Consider the following 15087-nt stretch of genomic DNA (forward strand, 5'->3'; position numbering starts at 1 on the left):
GACGTTGGTAAAAGTGAGAAATCAAAGGACTGAGATGAAACAGAGAATTAAATTAAATAGAAAGAGAACTTTTAACTTTTGAACTTCACATTATTTTAATTCTTCAATATTCGAAACACAATACAAAGTTTTATTAACCAAAATTTAAAGTTACTTAGTAGCGACGAGCCGAGACCTCTATTGGGTCAGGACTGACTTCTCTTTCTCTTTTTTCTCTTTTTATACCATTGCCTAGGTCTGACCCTTGTAGACCTGGCTTACGTGACCTCTTAGTTTCTTCTTATTTCTTCTCACATAAATTTAACTTCAATGCATAACGGTTTGACAGATTTTATTATTTACTTCTTAAATTTTTAGTATTTCTTGATCCTAAGATCAGTTACCAGGCCTAGTCAGACCGTCAGTTTCTTAGAATCATTAAATAAAAAAGGATTTTAGATTTACACTGGAAATTGGTACTTTCAAATAATCCTCAAAATTCCAGATCCTTACAATATTTTATCTCTATCACAAACACGTTCAAAGTTTCCGACTTTAAATGCCGATAAATCTGTAATTATATGCAAAACAATGCAATGGATTCTAGTTCAGTTATAAATTTTAATAACCTTTCTTTTGACCATATTGATAATCAATTCTAGTCGGGGTGATTTGCGACTTCCACCCTTACTTCAAGTCAATGTATTTTACAGAGGCCAATTCTAATCAGAATTAAACTCCAAAAATCTGTATCTCAGGTTTAGTTTAAAGTAATTATAATTTATTAATGAACAGATATCAGATATGATTTTAAATCAAATTTGAAAAAAGGAACATGAAAGAAGGCTTAAAGTTTGGTTTAAATTACATTTTGTATCTCAAAGGATAATCAAAGGGCGAAAATACTGTGAGTATGAAATATACAGCAGAAAAAATTAAACAGCGTATCAAAAATACAATCAATTATTAAGTGATGAATACAGTTGAATAAATTATGTAGCAGCAATGCCAACATTGGCTAATTGTGGTATGTTTGGTGTATACAATTGGTTGTTAATGCTGTAAACACCATTTTCACTTGGAATCCTGTAAACAATGTCTTTATACTTTTCATCCATGCGACTTTTAACTTGATTAACGGTGACGAACAATTTTTTCAACATTCTGAAATAAAGGGCGGACGCTAGCCGATAAAATATTGTCCATTTAAGCAGATAATCGACCAGAAATACTTGCAACTTGTATGAGATTCGAGCGGACAATGAATTCAAAGAAATTGAATGAGTAACATCCAACGTTTCATACCAATATTTCATAAATCCTTCATAGCTCATGATGAATTTTGGTACTGATATGTTGAGTCCTAGGAAAACTCCTTCAGTTAGTCTCATGGCTGCTTGAACAACTGAATTAGGTTGATCCAGATAAGGTTTGTATCCACGATCGAAGCATATTTCCATAAATTGGACCGATTCCTCATAATTGGTTAAACAACAATTGAACCTATCCTCGATGCCCATACAGTACCCAATGACTCGCCAAAAGTAAATATACTCTTCAAACTCTTCCCTGTGATAAAATAAAATAAAATCAGTGAAGGAAAGAAAAAATAACAATAATAATTGAAAAACAAACCTTGTTGTTGAATAGAAACCACATTGTTTAGGCCTAATTGCTACCGGTCCAATAAGACTCCATTGGGTCATTGTCATGTCAAATTGGCTTAACCAGAGATCATCTTTTAATGGATATTTTTCATTCATCAATTTGGATACCTGAAGATGACAAGCTCGACGAACTCGAGACAAAGATTTATTAGCCTTTGATCCTTTCTCAAATGGATTGTCTTGATACCAGGAATCAACATGATTAACGGTAGATAAGATTCTTAGAAAAACCATATAAACAGTCGACGAACGTCCAGACGCAAAAATAGGTATCGTTACCCGGGGCAACATCACCAACAATATATTACCGATGAAATGCGCTATATTCAAACTGTTGGGATAAATTAATAAATATAATTAGATATTAAGTATTAGCTCAAACAAAAGAAGTATATAGCAAAAGTCGAATAACTTTACATAAACACTTGGCCAGCGAAATGTGAGGTTCTAAAATGAACAATAGACAAACTCGTTAATTTCAGCAAATGAAAAGATAAAATTTTATGTAAAAATAAACAATCACAAAACCAGATATTAAACACAATTTAGTAAAGCAGCTTTCAGTGAATGTAATTTTGTTGAAAACTGGCACATCTTTCAAATAAACTTCAATCCTTGTCGAACAATAAACTTCGATTTCATGCAAATCTCTTTCATTATTCGGTTAATATCCAAATACATATTCGTTGATCATTTGAGCCTGATCAAAGTTTTATTTATGTTTCTTTGATCTCATAATGTGTAAATTGATATAATAAGAATGTAATTTCTTTTTTATGTTTGCGAGATTCGCTATGAATAAGCATCGAAATACAGAGTTCGTGTATTAGTTTTAGTTGCCCTTATATGCACTTTCATAAGAGTTGTCGTCGAGAGCGTCAAGTTAGAAGGAACAACTGGATGTCCAGTCGTAGTTTCCCTGATATTTTTGAGTTTCAGTTTCAATACAACTTCATTTCCTTTCTAGTTTTCCTTTCTTTCTCTATCTTTTTCTTCCCTTTTTCATCTTGTTCTCTCAGGTTGCATGATAAATTCAATAGAAAGTGGATAAAAGTAGAAGACTAACACAAAAAAAATGATGATGATATTGGAAGTGCGCAAAGAAAGACAGAGAAAGAAAGGTTATCCTGCGCTTGCAACAATTTTCAATTCAATTTCAATCCATTCGTTCATTCTTTTCTTACATTTCAATTCATTTCATTTTCCTTTTCAATGTCTTCGTTTTTCCTCAGTAACAATTTAAAATTTATCGCGATTCAGTAAACTCTTCTCATTATTTCACTCTTCTCCCTTTCTGACTCTCTTTCTTCTCTTCATTTTCCTCTGTCTACTATTTTTCATCATGTGCTTATCTCACTCTCTGTGTTTACTTCTCATTCTGCCAACCTTGTGACTTGTCTTTATTTTTCTGTCATTGCAACTATCATTTTACTATTTGTCACTTGCTATTGATATTGGGCAAAAAACTTTATTCATTTTTTTCATTTTCTCTTAATCTTGACTATTGAATGTAACAATTTAAGTTTAATAATGAACGGCAATGGTATTAAACGTCGCTCAGTGGCAATTATTGGTGCTGGCCCTGGTGGATTAATCTTAGCGCAGAAGTTTCTTCAGCGAAAGGATCTTTTCGATGTCACTGTTTTTGAGAAACAAGCTGATGTTGGTGGAACCTGGATCTATTGTGAAGACACAGAACCCAATAAATATGGACTTCCAGTTCATTCAAGTGTTTACCGAAATTTAAGGTAAGTATTTCGTTTATTTCAACCCTCCAATTCATCTTCAAGAGGATAATTCTACAATCTATAGATCTGATGTATCAATCAATCAAATCTGAACAATCTAACAATCTAACAATCTATAAATCTATCTTTCCATCACAATATTGTACTATTTGATAATTATACAATCTATGGAATTTTCCCTTTCAACACTGTTTTTTGCCCTCACCTTTTCGATAAAAAATTACCAGGACCAATCTGCCGACAGTTTTAATGGAGTTTGATGATTTCCCTCACAATCAAAATCCATCTAAATATGTCAGTCACCAACAAGTCTTGCAATATTTACAAGCTTTTGCACATCACTTTGATCTAAAAAAACACACTAAGGTTAGTTTTGCCCAAAGAGTAAAGGAAGAAGAGTGTGCAATTCAATGGTGAATCTCAACCAAAATTTTTTTTTGGTGTCAGAAGATGGCGCGAGAAAGAGACTCTTTCTTTTTACTTTCTTTACAAATTTTTTACTCTCTTTTTCTCTTTCATTTCTCTTTCTTTTCACCATTAAAAATTGAGTTAACACAATTAATACCAACATTAGAAAAGGCTTTTTTGACTACTTTTCAATCTTTTTAAGATTATTTTAATTGATTTTGATGATTTTGATGCTATGATTTCTTATTTAATTATAAATTTGTAATGATTTAACCGAAAATTTCACGTTAATTAACAAAATCTGGCCTAATCGAGCAAAAGTCTATCAAAAAGTTTTTTTTCATCATTCTATTACAGTTCTGGGATATTTTGATTATTCTGTTAAGGAATTCTGTATTGATTTTAGAGAATCTACCTCCACATAAAGCAAATGGTGAATAACTTGTCGTTAGTATAATGTTGGGTAGATCTATCGGTTAAAAAATTTACCATTGAATTATGAATCTAAGCACTAAAAGAATGAATTTAGCGTGCATTGGCAGGAAATTGTTATTGTTTTGTGTCCGTATAACTAGACTGTTACCATTTATTGTAAACAAAACAAACTGTAATAGAATGATGAAAAAAAAACTTTTTGATAGACTTTTGCTCGATTAGGCCAGATTTTGTTAATTAACGTGAAATTTGTCGGTTAAATCATTACAAATTTATCATTAAATAAGAAATCATAGCATCAAAATCATCAAAATCAATTAAAATAATCTTAAAAAGATTGAAAAGTAGTCAAAAAAGCCTTTTCTAATGTTGGTATTAATTGTGTTAACTCAATTTTTAATGGTGAAAAGAAAGAGAAATGAAAGAGAAAAAGAGAGTAAAAAATTTGTAAAGAAAGTAAAAAGAAAGAGTCTCTTTCTCGCGCCATCTTCTGACACCAAAAAAAAATTTTGGATCAGAGTTAGTATTGAATTGCTCTCTCTTCTTCCTTTACTCTTTGGTTTTGCCCAAAACCCCATTTACTGATTGCAAATTAGAATATGAATTAGAACCAGAAATTAGAAAAATAATTTCCATAAAAGCAGATGAATAATATCAAATAAAACTTTAAGATTTTACATCTTCACCGCATTTATCAGAGATCAGCTGTAATCTTATTTACGTTCATGTTACTAATTAATCAAGTTTTTTTTTCAGTTTTTGCATTTAGTAACAAAAGTATCTCGAGATGATGATTTATGGTTTGTGGATTATCGTAATCTTGAAACTCAAGAAACATTCACGGAGACATTTGATGTGGTCTGTATATGCCAAGGACGCTTTTCAGTGCCATATATTCCGAATGATATTCCTGGTTTAAATACTTTTAAGGGATTGAAGATCCATACACACACTTACAGAGTACCCGATATGTTTAAAAACAAGAGAGTGGCTATTTTAGGAGGTGGACCTTCAGGAGCTGATATTGCTCTTGAAGTTGCCGATGTTGCCAGTGAAATCTATCTATGTTACACTGGTAAGGAAAATGGTAATTTTTATCCATTTGGAGATAAAATAATTCAAACTGGAGCCATATTCAAATCAGTCGGAGAAGATTCAATTGAATTAACGAATGGCACTGTTTTAAGAAACATTGATGCAATTATCTTTGCAACTGGCTATCAAATTGATCTGAGCATATTTGATCCTTCATGTGGAATCGAAGGAGGTGAGGGTCGAGTCGATGGGTTATTCATGCACATGATAAACATTAATTATCCAACAATGGCATATCTCGGTTTAATGGAGAGGATTCCGGTCTTTAACGTGTTTAGTCAAATGGTAAGTTTCACCTGATAGAAATGATGACAACTTTCAAGCAAATTTACTAGATATATTAACCGTTATCGATCTTTTGATTTTTAGGCAAAATATTTTGTTCGAACCTTGACAGGAGAGGCTGAACTTCCATCCAAAGATGAAATGATTTTGGATCTTGAAGCTGATAGGAAGGAAAGACGATCAATGAATACAAAATTGAAACATTCACACCGAATGTTCTGTGATCAAATGTGGCGTTGTGATGAAAAACTCAGTATTTTAGGAAGATTTAAGCCACTTCCACCTTTAACCAGAATACTTTATGAAAAATGTCTTGAGCTGTTATTCGGAGAAACCAACTACAGAGATCATAAATTCTTTCTGAACTATGACAAAGGAACATACGAAGCTATGAAAAAATAAATTAAGCTTGATTGACTTGGACATTGGATATTTAGTTATTGATTAAACTACAATTCTCTTTTTGTATTGATCAAATCATTTTATTGTATAAAATAATGAAAAAACCTTTACTCATAAGATGAAGATTGTTTTGACTATAGAAGATAATGTTTATTGTTAATCATGTTATGTTACATGCCAATGTTACATGTATCATGCCAATGAAAGATAACGAATTGAATTAATTTGAATTTTTAAAAAAAACTAAAACCCAATGGCTGATTCCGTTTTGAAATCTTTCAAATGTTTCTTCTATCACTTGATAAATTGTTGAAAGGAATTAAGTAGCGTTGTTGATCTGAATTATCAAATGTAAACTGATATGAAATAAATCATTTTCCAGCAATTAAGGGCTTCTTAATTTTAGTATCAGGTTTTGGTGTTACTCAGTGCATAAAGATTTTGAATGAAAATTAACTTGAAAAATTGAAAAATCAGAGGTGAAAAGTTGACCAAATATCCTAGACATTCACAGCAATTCAACTCCGAGACTAAAATCAAGTTCAGTGAAATCGGATGTGATTCTGTGATTATCATTTTATTGTTGGCTTATTAATTTATTATCCTACACCAGATTTAAAGTCACATTTATTGCAGGTAACAGAACCTTAGACATTGATATAAAACCATTGGTAAATCTTGAAGCTCAATTGATTGTCGACTGAAATTATTTTATGGCTCTCAACAATCTACCAGAGACTGCTGTAAACCATCCTTATACCAATGCATTTAATCATTTACTTGAAGCATTTTTATTCCTCTTATTCAGTTAATAATTTTTTCAGGTGTTTGGATGGTTTAAATTTGCACAAAATTACAACGTTCAAGTAAACGAAGTTAAAATCATTGACCAGTTTAAAGTCAACATTATGAATAATGATTGTGATGTTGTAAATAAAAGGTTACTTGATTTTTACAATAAGCAACAAAATGCCGTTTCAAATGTGTTCTTTCAAGGTGACAATGTAGACGAGAAAAGCAATACAATCAATACTCCAAGTGTTCGTGAAATTTTTCCGGTGCTTCCAATTGAATCTCCCTATTATCGAGGTTCAACTTCAACCCATCAAAAGGATTGCAGATCAACATCAATAACTTTATCCAGTTATGAGCCAGTCTCCTCGAGTGGACCAGTTCGTGTTTTTCCTGAACGGATTAGGAAGCGAATGGTCCTTAAAAATGGTGCCATTAATTTATCCCAGGAAAAGGTTAAGAAACGCAATCGTCGTTATCTTCAAGACACTTTAACAACAATGGTTGATCTTAGGTGGCGTTACAATCTGTTGGTTTTTTTTACCGGTTTTATGTTGAATTGGTTCACCTTTGCTTGTTTATGGTACGGTTTGGCCTTTTTTCACGGTGACATTGGCAACGAACCACCTAAAGGCAAATGTATTGTCGGTGTGTCTACCTTTCTCTCTGCGTTTTATCTTTCATTTGAAAGTCAAGCGACCCTTGGCTTTGGTAAGCGCTATCCAAGAGATGATTGTTTTGAAGGTGTCTTATTGTTGTGCTTTCAAGCTATGGTTGGCTCCATGATTCAATGTTTTGTGGTTGGCTTTGTGTTTGCCAAGCTTTCCAGGCCAAAAAAGCGTGCCTCAACTTTAATGTTTAGCCGTGATGCTGTCGTCTCTCGTCGTGATGGTAAACTTTGCCTGTTTTTTCGGGTGGGTGACATTCGGAATCGTTCCTACATCATTGATGCCTCTATTTCTGCCATTTTTATTTCCAAAAAGGTAACCAAAGAAGGTGAAATATTGCCTTATTATCATGAACAGTTGAAGGTGCGATTTGAAAATTGTGGACCTAAAATACTTCTCATGTGGCCAGCAATGATAATTCACGACATTGATGCAACAAGCCCATTCTATTGGATGAATCCGGAACAACTGTCTAAAGCTAAATTTGAAATTATCCTCATGTTGACTGGTGTAATTGAATCGACTGGTCAAACAATTGAAGCTCGCACCTCTTATTTACCAAGTGAAATTTTCTGGGGACGAAGGTTTTGCCAAGTTGTTGATTATCGTATGGATATTGGACAGTATCGAGTCGACTACAGTAAATTTGATGCTACCTATGAAGTGAATACTCCTAATTATTCAGCAAAGCAGTTGGGCTTGAGAGGCTCAGTTACTAGTTTTAGTGGCAACCAACCTGTACCCAACGATAGACCCAGAAAGAGTACCATTGAGGAATACGATGACGATGTCTTCCTATGATTTAAATGCCGAGGAATGTTAACTTCAAATTTCAACCCTTCACAATGGTAAAGAGATGTCGCATTAAATTTGGATAAATCAGTTTGTTGTGATTTCTTTTTGAGCAACTTTATTGAAAATGTAAATTAATTGAGAGGTTAGCCTGTCGATTCATAAATTTGTACATAATTTTGCTACTTCAAGTTGAATAAGATCTACATCTTCAATAATCAACGAAATCAGTGCTGAGACAGACATTTGTAACTGCTGATCATAATAATAAACATCTTCAAGATGAAAAGAATGCCATATTTGAGTCCGTTCTTTATCACCAACCAACCTGTTATTGAAAAATGCGTTTATCGATTCAAGTGTTTCCTTTACATCTGCTTCACTCTTTGTTATCAATTTATTCATTTCATTGATCCATTCGTTGTATAGTTCAACAGACAATTGATTTGATTCACCAGCTAAGCGTTGCTCTAACGCACCTTCTGTGGTCGTCAAATGTTTTGCTATCTCATCCATATTGCCCGAATTTTTGGATTCCCAATTTTTCATGATATCAACCATCCAATCTGAATGAAACGAGACTATTTCATACATTTCATTTAGATTACGGTTTAAATTTGATCTCAACAATTCGATATTTTTTAACCAATTATTTTGTACTTGATCCACCGTCTGTGCTTTTTGTTGGTGTGTTTGGTCAATTTTAACCACAATTTGATTATATTGTTGTTGCAGTAAATTCCAGGTTTCAGATGAATATTCACTTTTCATTCGTAAATAATGTTGACACTCATTGAGTTGTCTATTCAGTAAAGCTCTTAGCTCATTTGCTGAATTGGTCAAGTTAGACCTAACATCATTATTGATCTTATTCAATCCACTATTTTGCACCGTGTGTACATTATTGAACATTGAATTGATCAACTGGCTGATTGAGTCCCGAACCAAATTTGCCCGATTAATTACATCATTAATAACGCTTACACGGCTATGAGTAGATTTCGCCTTCAAAACATTTATTTCACTGCGAAAATTATTACCCATTACCTCAATGTTTTGCTTGTTAACATTTTGAGTGTTTCCCTGTGAATTCACTGTTGACTCTGAAAGAAATGAACACTATTATTGAAACAATCAGCATCTTAATGTCAAATTTTCATCAACAACTTACCACAAATCATGCAAAGAAACACAGAGAAACAAAGCAAAGAAACTCGATTCATCATTAAATTGAAAAGTATCAGCTTGAAGGATAAACAACTCACAATTGAATTCAAATTGATTTGAGACAATTAGTTCAATTTTCAATCTCACCCTAAAAATTTGCCTATCATTTTCATCTATTTTGAAATGAACACAACACTGATTTGTTGGATTTGGTTATCAAATTTGTTTGTATTTTACAATTGAATTTTCAAGATAATTTTAAAAACAATGAACTTTGATTCTGGTTGGCATCATTTCCATGAAATCATCAAAGATCAACACAAACAGATATGTTGACAAACAATCATATTGAAAAGGGTCAATCAGAATGATGGAAATATTTATAAGCAAAAATAATCAATTTGGCGATCCCAGTAATATAAATATCCAGTCTTATATTGACAAATTGTATTTCAGGAAATTAATTATTCCAGAGATAAATCTGTATTGAACTTCCTTTCAATAGTTTGCAACCATTTCACCGATTAATTCAATAAAAGATTCCTTGATTGTTTCATGTCAAAAATATGCTACTTTTGAATGGTTAAATTGTGAAAAAAGCACCATTTTGTTGATAACATCGATACGCTGAATCGATATTTAATGGGTTGATGAATTAATTAGCCATTAAAGTCTATTAGTTTTTCCGTTGGCCAGTTACATTACATTGCTATTAATACCACAATTTTGGATCAATAAATGTAAACCATTATTATTATCATTAGTCCTGGTTAAGGTTACTTAAATGAGAAGTGACCAATTTCAATGGCCATTGTATACAAAACAAATACACAGTTTGCTAACCAGAAAACAAGATTCAATAGATGTTTAAATCTAAAAATAAACTGTTTAAACACAAAGACAATAACAAAAGACAATGGATATTCACAATAGTTGATCAAAATGAAAAGCAAGTCAATCGTGACCAGGTTAATATATTTTCATCAATTTATTTGCAACATTGATAGCCTAATGAGTATTAATGAAAATGTCGCTAAAATCAGTAAGAAATAAGCTTCCACTTAAATTATCAGATTTTCCTGAAATCCACAGGAGAAGTAACCAGTTTCATTAAACCTAAATCCATCTTCAAATGAGACTCTCTGGTTAAAGCTTCGTCTATTTTCAAGGCAATTTCTGACGTTATTTCGTTCATTTTTTGCGTGTTTTTTTCGCAATTTCATTTCTTACTAATTAAGTTTGGGTTAATCTTTAATTTGCGATTTTTTGAGTTAAATTCAGTCAAGTTTGAGATCAAGTCAAGACTCTTTTATCACAAAGATTTTTCGGCTGTATGAATAGACCATTTCCCTGGTAACGTCCTTTGAGAGGGATTACTGTAAATCACTGGTATTGATCAGAATCATTAACCAACAACCAGAGTTTTAACAATCGGTGTTAAATTGATAATTGATAAATTATAAGCCTCAATCATTCAGGTTAACTGACTCTGATAATCGGTAGTTTCTGGTGTTTCTTGGTGTTACCAGAGTTGATGCAATTGTTTCTGGTGAATTTGTTAAACAGGTTGCAAATTGCAACATTTGATTATCGAGTCGAGTTTAATGTTATTAAATTGCTTCTAGTCAGGAGATTAAATTTAGTATCAAACAAAGAGTTAACTGGTAACAATGAACGTCCAGAAATGCGATGAATGATGGCAAATGGAAGAGGGAAAAACACTAAACAAAACCTCACCTTTTTTTGTTAATTAAATTAATCATGATATTTATCTAATGTGAGCTTTGCGTTTATCTGGATATAATAACATGATCTAATGAGATGATTAACTTTCACATTGAACCATCATTCAACCAAGGATAGCTTTATCCAAATTACATCTTTTACAACATCCAACGACTAATAATACAAGTCATAACTCTTACCTTTTTATGTAAAGCCTTTCCTTTCAACAATATAATCAATTTGACAATAAAAGTGGTTTTTACCTGAAATAATACTTTTGGGCCAGCTTTTGAGCTCGAGTAAACCTTTCAAGATTAAACCAATCTGGTTGATTATCCAATGGTGATCTATCGTTTATCACTCCAGGAGTCTGTTTACCCAATGTAGATAAGCGTAACCAGCGTTCCTCCAGGTTGTCCGCATATTTTTTTGTACTCACTGGTTTAGGTGATTCAATTAGATCCATATTGTCACAGTTATTGGTAAATAGCAACCGAATAAATTCAGTAAACAGTAAACGAAATCACAATAAACTGATTGAACAAAATGGTGTTGCTCGAAGTTGTTTTGGTAAAAGATGGTTGAGTTAGGTTAGTGTTGCTCTGTTAACAAGCTCATCCGACCAAATGGTAAACTCGGTGGATTTAGGTGATGAGGCGAAACTACGGAAGTTTGAAGGCATGAACAAATGAATAACAGTTAATAAATTGCCTTAAGCATCTTAATCGCAAGTAAAAACAACAATAAAAAAGGACATTTAATACGATAAAACCAGTTTTCAACTTAAAGGTTCAACTTTCACTATTCAATTTTCAGTTGAAATAATGTAACCAGTCTATTTTAAGGGAAAACAACGACTTTTTGCTCCAATGGTAGTTATGAATGGACAATTGTTTAATCACTATTCAATAACTCATTCAGTTAACACCTTTATTGCCATTTTTGGTCCCATTTAACCCAAAGTAAAGTTTAATTTGAATTGTAATCACCGCTCTAATAAACAAATCTAAACCAGAAAGAGAAAGTTACAGTTACTGTTACTGGTTATTGAACTTGGTTAGACAAGACTTGAAGTTCAATTCAAATTGTAATGTAAATTAAGGTCACTTTTGACCCTACTTTTTTCAATACGGTCAACTTTTCTCTCAAGATGGATGGTCATTCTTTCGATGGTCAGGTGAATGTTTCTCTTAAAGGTCAGTTACTTTTTTCCGGGTTTTATTTTTCATTTTCTTCTTTTTAAAAGACACTTTTATTCTGGTCAAACATATGATGACCAACAATAAAGAGCTTACAATTAGTGAATTGTGGAATATATTTAACTTATAATAAATGCTCAAAATAAAAGGATTGTATCAGAAATTACATTTTCTCATTTTTAACATGATTGTGTTATTTCACGTTTAACAGAATCCACATCTTGTTTGATTTGATCCAATTGCGCCAAAAAACCTCGGCAGTGACTCCAATCAAGAAAAGACATCTCTTGAAGAAAGTAATGTTGCCATTGTTTATACGTCATTTTATAATCAACCAACTTTTCATTGAGAACTTTGGTCATGGTTTCAGTTTTGTTTAATCCTGGTTCACTGTAGCAAATATCAAACTCACCAGTCTTCCAGTCTTTCATCACACTAGCCAGCCAATTCGAATGAGTTGATATCAAGTTGTTTATTGCTTCAAGAACATGTTTCAAAGATGATCGAGCGCGTATCAGCCCTTTTATCTTGTTATTATAACAGTAATCAATAGCATAAAATAAGTAGTCAATCTTAGCTAGAGTGCGATTATACCGTTGTAGCATTATCTTCTGATCCTTTAACGTACATTCGCTTTTAAATTGGGAATAGTGTTCATTCAATCCAGATTTTAGCTCATGCAATGCACTGGTCATGTTGTTCCTTTCAATTATTTCATTCGTTGTTCTATTTTCCAATTCATCGATGGTACTGAAATACGAATGGACCTGCTGACTCATCCAGTCACAAGCCAAATAGGTTTTATTGAGTATTTCAATGAACATGGCTTCACTTTCATTCATTGCTTTCCCTTTGAATGCATTTAATTCACTATGCAAATTACTGGCTATTGATTCACAATTTTGAATGCTTCCCAGAGCGTTCACTAGTTGAGGCTGTCTATAATTTGTATTATCTGTAGCAAAAGTGAAAAAAGTATTAATAAATTAAACTTACATTGTTATTTTATGAAAAGTGGCTTTAATCGGCCTGAGGTTTTGAGATGAGATGAAACTTACAGTTCTTTTGAGAGTTATCGTTTCGTTGCTTAGTAGACATAAGAATAGCAATAGTAATGCAGATAACTATAAACACAATGAAAGCACATAAAATAGAAGCTAATACCACAGAATTACCAAGAGTTGCCTCTATAAGAGATTAATGAACAAAATTATTGAGAAATCTTATTATAATTTTAAGTTTTCATCAAAACTTACCACAAATCAAGTAAAGAAACAAAAACGATATTGTAAAAAGTTTATTCATCATTGAGTTGAAAAGTACTAAGTATTAAAATCAACAGTATAAATCACAAAATTATTCATTCAACTGGAATTAAACAGCAATTGACAACAGTTTATAATCAATCAACAGTTAATGATGAGAAATGGAAGTTGTAAAAACACTTAAGTGCAAAACTTTACCTTTTTTGTTAAATCAATTATTTTATTCATCATATTAAACTATTATTTGGTCGTCCTATAATTAAGAGTTAACCAAATTAGGGTTAGAGATTCATTAGGTTCTTAAAAGGTATAGACGGTAAGCAAAGTGGAAATTCCTGTGTTTAATTGAAATTCATTTTAGTGCGAATCAGCCTCAGTAATGGTGAAATTATCTAGTGATCACCCAAATGATGTGATTCGGGTAAAATGTCGGTATATTAACAATCATATGCTGTTAATATTTCAAAACGTTCACTCAATCTTTACTCTTTTGTTTCTAATCATTTCCATCTTCATCTAATCTTATCTAATAGGAAAATTCAAGTATGTATCAAAGTCATACTAATAGCAACTGAAAGATACATCTGTTAAACAAATAAACAACCCAAAATTAAGCTACTGAAGTAATCTTGTAAATCCGCCTCGCGTTGAGTCAAAAGACGATGATAAGACGACACCTTATTTTAGGCGTTAGGTTGAGATGCAAGTTTCATCTGTTGCTTGACATTTTTACTGTGATTTGCGGCAACTTAATCTAGCCGTTGAAACTGGCTCTAATACGCCTACAATATCATCATCGGACACTTGATCACCTGATACAATAATAATATCTGTGATCCAACTTTTGTTTCAACAACCAGATTTAGTATTTGATTTTATTAAAAGAGAAAGATGATTGAACTGATTATATTTAAACTGACAGTTGAAGATGGCTGAGCAAGGAGAAGCCTTTGCTCTTGGTGAACTTAATTTTTGTGACCAAGGGTAAATTGGTGTCAGATAAATCAACTGTTTAAGCTAAATATGGGAATAATCTCATTTTAGACATTGATCTATCTTTTGATATTAATAGACAAGTAAACAAACCGTTGGTGCACCTCGAGTTAAACAGGTAAAACTGATTATGCTATTATTGTGGATAAAGTAGGTTTACTGTGAATGATGAAAATAATTGCAATGTTGATGATAATGATCATCATCATGACATGGAAATAATGAAAGTGTATGTACATTATACACTACAAGGTTTTATGATAAAATTTCCTGAATCATCATTTCCGTTTTTTTCATGTTAGAAAAGGAAGAAACTGTTTTTATATATTGGTTTACCTTTATTTTTTATTCTCCTTTTCTTTCTTTCTCTCTCCCTCTTACCTTTGTTATTGAGTATACTAGAAACATTAATAATATATTAACATTAAATAGTTAAATGAATGAACATCATTCAAAATTTGTTTCAA

The 15087-nt window shown here is 32.1% G+C and overlaps 4 protein-coding genes and 1 pseudogene across 5 annotated transcripts; 2 read left to right on the plus strand and 3 right to left on the minus strand.

Moving 5' to 3' along the window:
- Positions 1-738: 738 nt before the first annotated feature.
- Positions 739-12206, minus strand: LOC107367192 (uncharacterized). Its single transcript, XM_015934870.3, has 3 exons — positions 11427-12206; positions 1615-1977; positions 739-1548 (listed from the first exon to the last, which is right to left on the minus strand). The coding sequence occupies exons 1-3, from the start codon at positions 11627-11629 to the stop codon at positions 972-974; spliced, it is 1143 nt and encodes a 380-aa protein (XP_015790356.2). The 5' UTR covers positions 11630-12206; the 3' UTR covers positions 739-971.
- LOC107367191 (uncharacterized) lies at positions 2765-6404 on the plus strand. The gene is made up of 4 exons (XM_015934868.3): positions 2765-3394; positions 3622-3760; positions 4994-5617; positions 5702-6404. Exons 1-4 carry the CDS (start codon positions 3177-3179, stop codon positions 6017-6019), a joined length of 1299 nt encoding a protein of 432 aa, XP_015790354.2. The 5' UTR covers positions 2765-3176; the 3' UTR covers positions 6020-6404.
- Positions 6726-8563, plus strand: LOC107367190 (G protein-activated inward rectifier potassium channel 3 pseudogene; annotated as a pseudogene). The gene has a single exon (XR_016198541.1). The product of XR_016198541.1 is annotated as a G protein-activated inward rectifier potassium channel 3 pseudogene (transcript).
- On the minus strand, positions 8373-9530 carry LOC107367193 (uncharacterized). Its single transcript, XM_015934871.3, has 2 exons — positions 9443-9530; positions 8373-9374 (listed from the first exon to the last, which is right to left on the minus strand). The coding sequence occupies exons 1-2, from the start codon at positions 9495-9497 to the stop codon at positions 8431-8433; spliced, it is 999 nt and encodes a 332-aa protein (XP_015790357.2). The 5' UTR covers positions 9498-9530; the 3' UTR covers positions 8373-8430.
- Positions 12207-12296: 90 nt separating the features above from the next.
- On the minus strand, positions 12297-14273 carry LOC107367143 (uncharacterized). Its single transcript, XM_015934828.3, has 3 exons — positions 13619-14273; positions 13421-13549; positions 12297-13317 (listed from the first exon to the last, which is right to left on the minus strand). Exons 1-3 carry the CDS (start codon positions 13668-13670, stop codon positions 12542-12544), a joined length of 957 nt encoding a protein of 318 aa, XP_015790314.2. The 5' UTR covers positions 13671-14273; the 3' UTR covers positions 12297-12541.
- Positions 14274-15087: the final 814 nt, after the last annotated feature.

This window comes from Tetranychus urticae, chromosome 1 (assembly GCF_039701765.1).
Source record: "Tetranychus urticae isolate SD_2017Ah chromosome 1, NJAU_TeUrti_SD_1.0, whole genome shotgun sequence".
In the NCBI taxonomy this organism is placed as follows: domain Eukaryota; kingdom Metazoa; phylum Arthropoda; class Arachnida; order Trombidiformes; family Tetranychidae; genus Tetranychus; species Tetranychus urticae.

What these genes read in the sequence shown, in the direction of transcription:
- LOC107367191 (XM_015934868.3), top strand. Translation starts at nt 3,177, where the DNA reads ATGAACGGCAATGGTATTAAACGTCGCTCAGTGGCAATTATTGGTGCT. An exon ending in AGTGTTTACCGAAATTTAAG is followed by an intron (nt 3,395 to 3,621) that starts GTAAGTATTTCG and finishes AAAAATTACCAG; the next exon opens with GACCAATCTGCCGACAGTTT. An exon ending in ATCTAAAAAAACACACTAAG is followed by an intron (nt 3,761 to 4,993) that starts GTTAGTTTTGCC and finishes TTTTTTTTTCAG; the next exon opens with TTTTTGCATTTAGTAACAAA.
- LOC107367193 (XM_015934871.3), bottom strand. Translation starts at nt 9,497, where the DNA reads ATGATGAATCGAGTTTCTTTGCTTTGTTTCTCTGTGTTTCTTTGCATG. An exon ending in GTTTCTTTGCATGATTTGTG is followed by an intron (nt 9,375 to 9,442) that starts GTAAGTTGTTGA and finishes CATTTCTTTCAG; the next exon opens with AGTCAACAGTGAATTCACAG.
- LOC107367192 (XM_015934870.3), bottom strand. Translation starts at nt 11,629, where the DNA reads ATGGATCTAATTGAATCACCTAAACCAGTGAGTACAAAAAAATATGCG. An exon ending in GCCCAAAAGTATTATTTCAG is followed by an intron (nt 1,978 to 11,426) that starts GTAAAAACCACT and finishes TTATCCCAACAG; the next exon opens with TTTGAATATAGCGCATTTCA. An exon ending in GGTTTCTATTCAACAACAAG is followed by an intron (nt 1,549 to 1,614) that starts GTTTGTTTTTCA and finishes ATTTTATCACAG; the next exon opens with GGAAGAGTTTGAAGAGTATA.
- LOC107367143 (XM_015934828.3), bottom strand. Translation starts at nt 13,670, where the DNA reads ATGATGAATAAACTTTTTACAATATCGTTTTTGTTTCTTTACTTGATT. An exon ending in GTTTCTTTACTTGATTTGTG is followed by an intron (nt 13,550 to 13,618) that starts GTAAGTTTTGAT and finishes AATCTCTTATAG; the next exon opens with AGGCAACTCTTGGTAATTCT. An exon ending in CGATAACTCTCAAAAGAACT is followed by an intron (nt 13,318 to 13,420) that starts GTAAGTTTCATC and finishes CTTTTGCTACAG; the next exon opens with ATAATACAAATTATAGACAG.